This window comes from Buteo buteo, chromosome 3, assembly GCF_964188355.1.
Source record: "Buteo buteo chromosome 3, bButBut1.hap1.1, whole genome shotgun sequence".
NCBI lineage: Eukaryota > Metazoa > Chordata > Aves > Accipitriformes > Accipitridae > Buteo > Buteo buteo.
Genome location: NC_134173.1, coordinates 54,559,528 through 54,568,637, shown reverse-complemented (window position 1 = coordinate 54,568,637; position 9,110 = coordinate 54,559,528). Strand labels below are relative to the sequence as shown.

Sequence of the window (9,110 nt, the reverse complement as noted above, 5' to 3'; positions counted from 1 at the left end):
GGGGCTCACCAGGGTGACAAGGGAGGGCAGCCCGGGGATCAATGCCATTGTCCTGCCACCTACATGCTGAGTGCAGGCACTGAGCGTGCCGCCCGTGGGGTGGGAATGCCGGGCCACCAAGAGTCGCCCTGACAGGGGGGCAGCTGGGGGCTTACAGAGGTGGTGAGGGAAGGAGGGAGAAGGGGAGGCCCCCACGGTGGGGCGAGGGTCTCCCGGGAGGGGGGAACAGCCCTCTCCTGGGGGCCCCTCCATCCACCCCCTCGGGCGTGACCTGTGCTCGGCAGCGCGGGTGGGGGGGAGATGGTGGGGGGTCCCCGCTGCCAGCACCTCTGCTCTGCGAGGGGCCGGCGGGGGTCCCGCGGATGAGCCCCGGGGCAGGGGCAGTATTTGCGCCTCGCTGTTTGCTTCCAGAGCTGACGGGAAAGAATCGTCTTCTGCAGGATAAAGTCCCTGTCTGCGCGGGTGAATTGCCCGTGTCCAAAGTCTACTGGCAGGAGGCTGTCTACTGCAATCTCCGCGAGAGGGATGACTTTTACAATATATGGGCTGATTGCAAATAAGTTACTAATAAGCCGCTTTGGCGTAAGAACGGCTCTATGCATTATTTCCTAAGATCTGTTTATTTGCAAGTATTTCTTTCTTTCTCTTCTTTATATATAAAAAAAAAATCGTTCGGGAAAATAAAAAAAGTACAGAAGTTAATATTTAGACATTCATACTATTAAGTAATAGAGCTATAAACTCTCAAATACGGCACTTTCATTTTGCTTAACAATAGATAACACAACAGCGACAGTGAAAGAGGGCAAACAAAAGCGATCACCAAAATTGTTGTGACAGTACAATTACCCAGCTAGGAAATTTATTCAATATGCTTTACCATTGCATTGACACAGCAGGAAAAAAAAGCCCAAATGTTCAGAGAATAATACAACAAGGCAGGAGGTATTTGGAAAAAAAAAAGGATTTATTTTGAAATACACTTTTAAGAGATACTTTGCCTCCCCGATTTGTTATCGATGTGCATCTGACACGACGATACAAAACAAACAAACGAAGAAAACCACATTCTGTACAGAGCTCTAAAATGAGCCGCGAGTATCTACAAGATGAGCTTTACGCCTGGCTGTGGGTTGGAGAGGGGCCCGATCCTGCAGTCCACACTCTCTAAACGAGTTTCGCAGACGTGTGGTAGGAAAGCTTGGCCCCGAGTCTGCACGTGTGTCTCCGTGTGTGCGCGTGTGCGTGCGTGTCTGTGAGTTCCCGCGACACAGTCCTTGAGTAAAATGGGCACGTTGGAGCTGCCGGAGCGGGCGCGGGTCCCTGGCTGCTCTAGAAGTCCTGCCGCGGGGTGTGAGTTAGACTGTGCCGCCGTAGATCACAGTTTCGCCTGAACACTTTGCCGCACTGCTCACAGTTGTAGGGCTTGATGTCTGTATGGGTAAGAAGGTGAGTTTTCAGATTACTTCTTTGATTAAAGGTTCTTCCACATGTGGGGCATTTGTGTGGAGATTCCTGTTCAGATTTGAAGCAAGCAAAGGATTAATCCTTCACAAACTACCTGGTTTAACGTATTACTGCACTTTTTCTTATCGCAACGCACAACTTGAAATATCGGGGTTGGACCCGAGTAAGAGCAGCCCCGGGCGGACGGCAGACCGCCTACTCGTCCTGTCCTGCCCCAAAAGGGGTATTTCAGAGTTCTCGATTCGTGCCATTTCGCGCTCCTGGGCCGCAGGGAAAGCGGCTGCCGCGCCGTCCTCCCGCTCCGGGGCTCTCGCTGCCCGCCCCGCGGCCGCCGCGGTCCCGGCGGGCGGGCAGAGCGCTCCTCTCCGCTCCGCTCCGCGCCGCTCCGCCGGGCTCCCCGCCGCCCTGCGCCTCACGCCGCCGGGGCAGGGCTGGAGCCCTCAACGAAAACCGCCTCGAAGCAGCGACGCGGGCAAAACCAACCCCCGGGGCTCGCTCCGCGCCGCCAACCGCGTCCCCGCCGGCTTTAAGCCCGTCTCCCGCGGCCGCCGTTTTTACGCGGGTCTCCCGCGCCCGCGGAGGTAACCGCCAGCCGCTTCCCTCTCCCCGGGGAAGCACGGAGCCGTCGAGTGCCGGAGCCCCCTGGCTCCCCACCGCACCGGAGCCCCGTCCCCCCCCGGCAGCCGCCGCCCCTGCCCCGCGGCGGGCCGAGCCGAGCCGGGCCGGGCCGGGTCCGCACCGGCGGCACACGCGCGGAGGAGGCCGGGGAGCGCCGGGCTCACCTGCATGTGTAGGGTTTTGTGGACCGCCAGGGTCCTGGACTGGCAGAAGCCCTTCCCGCACTCCTGGCACTTGAAGGGTTTCTCTTTGGAATGGATGTACCTGGAAGGCAACCCGAGGGGTGAGCAGCGCTGCCGGGGGCGCGGGGCCCACCCGTCCCCGGGCGCCGCTCCCCCAAACCCAGCTCCCCACAAACGACACCCACCCGCTCCTTCGCCCCCCCTTCCCGCCCCCGTATAATGCTGTTTGTGGTTAAACTCCTCTATCGGTTCAAAACATTTGCAGTAATTCGTCCCGAGGCGTGATTGCCTGCTCGGGAGGGCATCTGCTCCGCCGGCGGGACCCCAGCCCGCTCCCCCCCGAAAGCAGCGCGGATCCTTCGCCCGGCGGCCGCGGGAGCCGCTCGGCACCGGCCGCGGGGTGCGGAGGCGGAGGGGGCCGAGCCGGGGAGCGCCCACCTGCGCTCCGTCCCCCGCCCCGCAACCCCCAGGGCCGCGCTTCAGAAGCACAACAGCCCCGGGGGCTTCACCCCAGACCCCCCAAAGCGGGTGTCCGTCCCACGCAGAGCGCAGGTTTTGGCTGCCCCGGCCCCTCCGCGGAGTCGGAGCAGGGGTTTTTCCTGCCGCCTTCCCGGCTCAGCGCAGAGCTCCCGGAGCGGCTCAGCCTCACCCCCTCCCCGCTACCGCCCCCCCGAGCGGCTCCCCGCCACGGCCCGGCCCCGGTCGCGATGGTCCCTCACCGGTGGTCCCGCAGGTGGTCCTGCCTCCGGAAAGCCTTGTGGCAGATGTCGCAGGTGTAGGGCCGCTCGTCCGTGTGGGTCCGCTCGTGGATGAGGAGGTTGTAGGACTTGGTGAAGTGCCTGCCGCAGAACTTGCAGATGAACTCCTTTTTCGTCTTGGAGGGCAGGCGGCCGCGGGAGGGCTTCCTGTCCGGGGACAGCTTGCTGATGCCCGACAGGGGTGAGGCCAGTCCGGGGCTCAGCTTGGCGAGCTCCCCCACCTTGGGGGGGTCCTCCTGCGTGGCGGCCACGGCCAGGTTGGCAAAGTCAAAGCGCGGCCTGTCCTTGTGCAAGGCTGGGAGGACGTGGGCGATGGCCCCTTGCTTGGGGTGGAAGAGGTGCGTGGCGAAGGGGAGCGCGGGGAAGGGGAAGCGGGAGTCCACCAAGCCCTGGGCGGCCGCCATCTCCGTGATGGTGGAGCGGGTGATCTCGTGCACATTGGGGTAGCCCAATGTCCAGTGGTTCATGTGCATGGTTTGCACGGCGCTGAGTCCGTACAGACCTTGCAACTGGTCCACAGCTGCGGGGAAGGTGTTCACAGCCTGGAGGAAGGAGTAGTTGGTGAGTTGCAGGGACGGGTGCAGCGGGATGGGGGCTGGCAGAGCCTTGCTTCCCATCTTCCCGGGGCGCGCGCAGGCCGGTGGTGCAAGCTGGTGCCTCTGCTGGGCTTTCGAGATGGGGACAAACTCCTAGGAAGAAAGAGGGAGAAAGGAGGGGAAAGGGACTTTTACTGGGAGCAGCGTGGTTGTCCGTAGCCGAGGCGAGCGCAGCGGCGGAGCCAGGGAGGGCCAGGCACGGCTCCGGTGCGCTGCCTCGTCGCGGCCCCAGCGCCCTGCCGCAGCCCCGGCTCCCGTCCTCCGCCGGGGCCGGCGGCCGCCACCGACCCACCGGCGCGATCGCTTCGACCGGAGAAGCTAAAGCGTCAAAAAAAATTTTTACGAACTATCACTCCCAGAAACACCCACCTCGAATTAAAATAAAAAGGAGAAACCCCCGCGCCGAGCCAACCGCAGGCGCCGCAGATTCAGATTAAACGAATCGTGGAAAAATACGCCCGGAACGGAGCCGAGGCCGGGGCCGCTCCGCTCCCCGCCACCGACCCCCGCAGCGCCCAGCCCGGGCCGTGGCCACGGCGGGGACCCCCGGGGCCGCCCCCCCCTGCCCCCCGCGCCGACCCGGCCCCCGGCGTCGCTCCCACCCTCCGCCCGGCCTCCCGCGGGCGCGGAGGCCCCGACCCCGACCCCTCCTGGCTGGGGCCTCCCCGGGAAGGAGCAGGGTGCTCAAGGAGAGCCGAGGCAGGCCCGGGGGGCGGCGCGGAGGGGGGGGGGGGGGGATAAACCCCGCGTTTATCCCAGCTCGGGTGCTTATTTTTCTTCCTTCAACAACAACTCATTTATCAAGATAACCGAGGGAGAGAAAAGGAGCTCCTGCCCCGCACGCACACCTCCTACCCAGCCCCCCGCGCCGCAGCCATCCCACCGGCGGCGAGGGAAGCCTTCGGCCGGCCAGGAGGCCTCCCCGGCCCGCCGAGGGCTGCCCCGCAGCCGGCTCCCTCCGTCCCGCGGGGCCGGGAAGGGCGAGCGCAGCCCCGGCGGGACAGAGCCGGCCGGCCGAGCCCCCCGCACCCCCCTCCGCCGTCCCCCGGCCGGGAGCTCCGCCGGAGCGGCGAGGCCGTGAGCTAATGAGCGGTGTGTGACTGTCAGAGGGTTTCACTCAGCCCATTCAACCGAAACCGCCGGGCCCGCTTCTCCCGTCGCCCGGGGGGACCCCTCGGCGTCCCCGGGGAGACGCTCCCCTCCCGCGGGGCAGGGGGCCATCGGCGCGGGGGGCGAGCCCCTACCCTCTCCTTTTTTTTGTTTTCGGAGAGGGTTCTCTCCCAGCAGCCAGGCAGTTGCCACGACCCAGAAAAGCGGCGAAAGCAAGCGCCGGGGTCTCTCCGGGCCTGTAAACAGGAGGTAGGGCCGAGGGTGCCCCAGCACCTCCCGAGATTAGGGTGGAGGGACTGGTAACGCGGAGTTTCCAAAATAAACAAGACACCGTCCCCCCGTCCCCCACAAAAATCCTAAAACGAAACCCTTAAAACAACAACAGAAATAAAGGAAACTCTCCGAGCGCAGAGCCCGAGCCCCGGGAGCGGCGTCCCGGCCCCTGCGGGCCACCGCCGCCCCGCAGCCCTCACCGCTGCCGCACGGTTCGGGCCGCTCCGCCGGCACCGGGCAGCCTCCGGGTGGAAAGCAACTTTTCGAGATTTTTCTTAAAATACCTTTCCTCCCCGTTTGTGGCACCGCACTGAACTGGCCCTCCGGGGAAAAAATGCGGCACCGAGGTTGGGTGTGAACCGCAGCGCTACCCACCCCTGTTTTCGTTTTCTTTGAATCGTGGCTTTCCCGGATTTCCTCCGCTGTGCTGCCCGGTTTTTCTCTTTTGTGACTGTATCGAGACCGGGGACAGTGCTATCGATACGACCTATTACATATGGCGACCTCCCCCCCCCCCCTTTTTTTTTTGGAGGGGTGGTGGTTATATATAGAGACTTATTTTTAAAGATGTCGTAGTGTGAGTTCCTATTCGCTTTCCGCCAGGAACCGACACAGGGGCAATAAAATCGCTTTTCGCTGGCTGCTTCGGCGGCTCCTGCCTCCATCCCGGCTGGCTGCGGCTGGGGCTCGGAGCCACCGGCTGTGAGCTCTGACCGAGGTAGGTACCGTGTTTCTGCAGGGCAGAGCTTCGGCTTTTACAGCCGCGTTTGGTGGCTACGTGTGGGGATGTCATTGCACGGCGCTCGCTTTCGCCTCAGAGGACCAAGTCCGAAAATCCGTTCCGAACACGAAACCCGTATTTCAACGCAGAAACTTTTAACGCTACACTGTTGCCTGAACCAGGGTACAACTACTGCTATTTGTACTCGGAGGAAACTTGACTAAACCTGTCAAAAAAAGACCAGAAAGTGCCTTCGTGCGTGATTTTAAGGCTACTTTATAACGAGGTGCGGGGAGGAAAGTCAACCAAAAACGGATGTTACTTAAACCTTGGCACTTCCTTTTCCCTTTCCATTCAGAGCACTTAATTAAATTAAGCCCGGTGCCTCGGCAGTACGCCCCTCTCTACCTGCCTGCCTGCCTGCCCGCCTGCCGCCGACCCGCCGGCCCGGCCGGCGCTTCCCTTCCTCCTGCGGCGCGGCCGGGGCCGGGGCCGTGCCCCGAGGGCGCTGCCGTCGCTCCCGGAGAGCGGGCGGGCCCCGGGGCGCCTCCGCTCCCCCCCCCCCGCCGGCCTCACCCGCGGCCGCCGCTGCCCGCGCAGCCAGGTATTTCCACGGACCGAGGACTCCTCCGGCGCGACCCGCGGGTCAGCCCCGTAGTCCATGCACGGACCGGCTTCTCCCCGCGGGGAATTTCGCGTGAAGGACACCGCCCGCCCGCTCCGGGAGGCCGCCGCCGCCCGGCCCCGCACCGACGCGCCCACGGCGTGCGGGGGGAAACCCGTACCCCGGCCGGCGCGGAGCTGCAAACTGAAAGTAAACCCGGCGGCCCCGCGCTCCCCGCCGGGGGGACGGTCTCCCCTCCCGGGGCCCCGCCGCGGGCCCGCCGCCCCGCTCCCGCCGACGGCCGCGGGCCGGGCGGGCCGGGGGAGCCGCTCACCTACCGCAGCCGGCTGCTCCTCCCGGGGCGAAGCCGAGGCGGCGGCCGCGGCACCTTCACGGAGACATTAGATCCACAGCGGGGGCGCTCAGCGGGGCCGGGGCCCGGCGGCGGCCGGCATGTTGCGGAGGGCTGGGCGGCGGCTGGGAGCTCTGGCTGCGGCCGTCCCGGGGCCCCGGCACAGACCACCGCCGCCACCCGCCCGCGGCCTCCCGCCTTCGACCCCGGCGAGGCTCGGCGCGAGTCTGAGCCGCCCCCTGCCCGGTCCATCACATTTCAGCGGTGAGTGGCGTGGAGCGCTGTCCCCGCCCGCCCGCCGCCGCCGCCGGCCCACCCCGCGGCGCGCACAGCCCCGCGTTCGGGGCCGCGCCGCTCCGCCCCGACGGGACGGGCCCGCCCCCGGCCCCGGCCCGCCCCGCCGCACCGGCCCCACTGTTTACTTGTGTTTGGGTAGCAACTGGGTTTTAAAGGGGCAGGACGCCCCCCGCCGCCCCCCCCCCCTTCCCCGCGTCACCTAAGGTGACTTTTCCCTCCGAGAGCGGCCCGCCGCCTCCCGCCCCGCTGCCGGCCGCGGCCGCGGGGATTTGCGCGCTGCCTGCGCCGCACCGCCCAGCCCGCCGTGCCCCAGCCTGGGTGACACACGCGGCGCGGCTTTGCTGAAATACCTAAAATAACTCCCCCAAAGCCGGGGCGTGGGGGGTTTCTGGGCGCCCACGTCTCCCAGGGGTACCCGTAGGTGCAGGTAACGCTCACGTCCAAACGGCTCCGTGGCCGTCGGGTCGGGTCGGGTCGCCCTATGGACCGACACCTCAGCGATTCGGCTCTGCCCTCTAAGCGATACGTAGGCGCCTAAAGGCAGATTCAGAAGCAGAACCTCTGTGGGGGTGTCCCCGTGCGCGGGGACTCAGCACACAATCCCTACCTGGAACGGACAAATAGTTTCGAGGGCAGTTTCGATTTATTACCGGGGAATTTACTGCTAAATGGGGCCTCTGTGACCCTCTTCAAATTTCTCGATTAAAGCACTGCATTCACGTTCGTCGTTAGCTGCAACACGGTTGGTTGCGTGCAGCGAATTTGGGTTGAATTTTTGTCTGTAACGTTATCTTGTTCTGTGCATTACTTAAATCACACGTATGGGGACTTTATTGTATAATATGGACTGGAGATTAGAGGTAGGCTTTGAGAAGTATAAAAAGAGGTGAGAAGAAATGGCACTTGAAAACGGCTTTGAAAAACTTGCAAGGTAGACTCCATGCCGGTTAATTCGAGCCCGCGGAAGAGAGGACGACACAAGTGACGGCTGCATCGGGATTTTTTCTCCTTTTAGTATACAGTAGAAAAAAATTAATCGAAGAGGGGGAGTAGGAGTCGGCAGAGGAAGGTTTGGAGGTGTCCCCTCGCAGGGCAGCGCAGCCGAGGCTGGCGCTCGTTGCAGCCCGCGGCTGCCGCCGGCCGCGGGGCGCTCGGGCTGTTTTTCGTTCCTTTTCCTAAAGTCCTGCTTCGAAAATGCCCTATTTTAAACCCCGCTCGCCCTAAATAAATAGCATTTCGTCTCCTGGGCAGTGAGGACGCCGAGGTTCACAATTCCGGGAGCAGGAGCGATTCCCCCGGGCCGGGAGCGAGGTGGGTGCGGGCGGCAGCGGGAGCCGGCGTGGGGCGAGGGCTCGCCGGCCGCGGCCGGGCTGGGGGGCTCCGGCACCACGCGGGGGAGGCAGCCGCATACCCTCGTTGTTTTGCTTTCTCGAGTGAGGCCGGTTGCTTCCAGAACGAAGTGGAAAGGGGACCCTACAGCCGCATTTTCCGCCCCGCACTGCTGGCTGGCGGATGCCAAGGATGACCCCCCCGGATACAAGGATCGGAGGGGGGTGGTTTCGGGAGAACCATCATTCTTGCCCTCTCCAGCAAGGAAAAATAAGCCGAACTTGCTGGGGGGTGGGCGTGGGAGAGAAAAACAACCCACAATCAAAATCAAATAGCCAAAACCATCTCCCCAAACCTACCAGGCAACGAAAAAGCCTCGAAGCGGAGGGAACTGGGGAGGGGAAGGCAGCGGCGCGGGGTCGCTGCCCGGGCTGTTCGCTCCCCGGCCGCCCGTGGCACGTTTCGGCTGCGCCGGGAGCGGGGAAAGCCGCGCTCTCCCGCTACCGGCAGCGCGGCGGCAGCCCCCGCCCCGCGTCTGCTCTGGCAGGGAGCGCCCGGTGACCCCGGCCCGGCCCGGCCCGGCCGGCAGGTGCGCGGCGAGAGCTGGCGGCGAGACCCGCCGGTCCCGCCGCGCCGCCCGGCGCCTCCGCACCGGCCGGAACCCAGGGTGGCTCGGACGTCGGGGGGGACACACACGTGTTCCGCGGCGGCGGACACCCGTCGAGCAGGGGTGACACCACCGTGGGCACAGGCCGCTGGGTCCCGCCGGAGCCCCGCGCTTCCGCGTCACCTTTCCGCGTCCA

At 64.6% G+C, this 9,110-nt stretch overlaps 1 protein-coding gene across 3 annotated transcripts; it reads right to left on the bottom strand.

Moving 5' to 3' along the window:
- Positions 1-566: 566 nt before the first annotated feature.
- OSR2 (odd-skipped related transciption factor 2) lies at positions 567-6,985 on the bottom strand. 3 transcript variants are annotated; one of them, XM_075023672.1, is made up of 4 exons: positions 6,664-6,985; positions 2,987-3,714; positions 2,250-2,349; positions 567-1,515 (listed from the first exon to the last, which is right to left on the bottom strand). In XM_075023672.1, exons 2-4 carry the CDS (start codon positions 3,640-3,642, stop codon positions 1,333-1,335), a joined length of 939 nt encoding a protein of 312 aa, XP_074879773.1. In that variant the 5' UTR covers positions 3,643-3,714; positions 6,664-6,985; the 3' UTR covers positions 567-1,332. The 3 variants fall into 3 exon arrangements, with proteins under 3 accessions (XP_074879773.1, XP_074879774.1, XP_074879772.1); XM_075023673.1 differs by having other exon boundaries at positions 567-1,433; positions 6,668-6,985; XM_075023671.1 differs by having other exon boundaries at positions 568-1,515; positions 6,668-6,985.
- Positions 6,986-9,110: the final 2,125 nt, after the last annotated feature.

Coding starts and splice junctions, on each gene's coding strand:
- OSR2 (XM_075023672.1), bottom strand. CDS start 3,642: ATGGGAAGCAAGGCTCTGCCAGCCCCCATCCCGCTGCACCCGTCCCTG. Junction 2,350..2,986: donor GACCACCTGCGGGACCACCG/GTGAGGGACCAT, acceptor GTTGCCTTCCAG/GTACATCCATTCCAAAGAGA. Junction 1,516..2,249: donor ACAAAACCCTACACATGCAG/GTGAGCCCGGCG, acceptor AAATCTGAACAG/GAATCTCCACACAAATGCCC.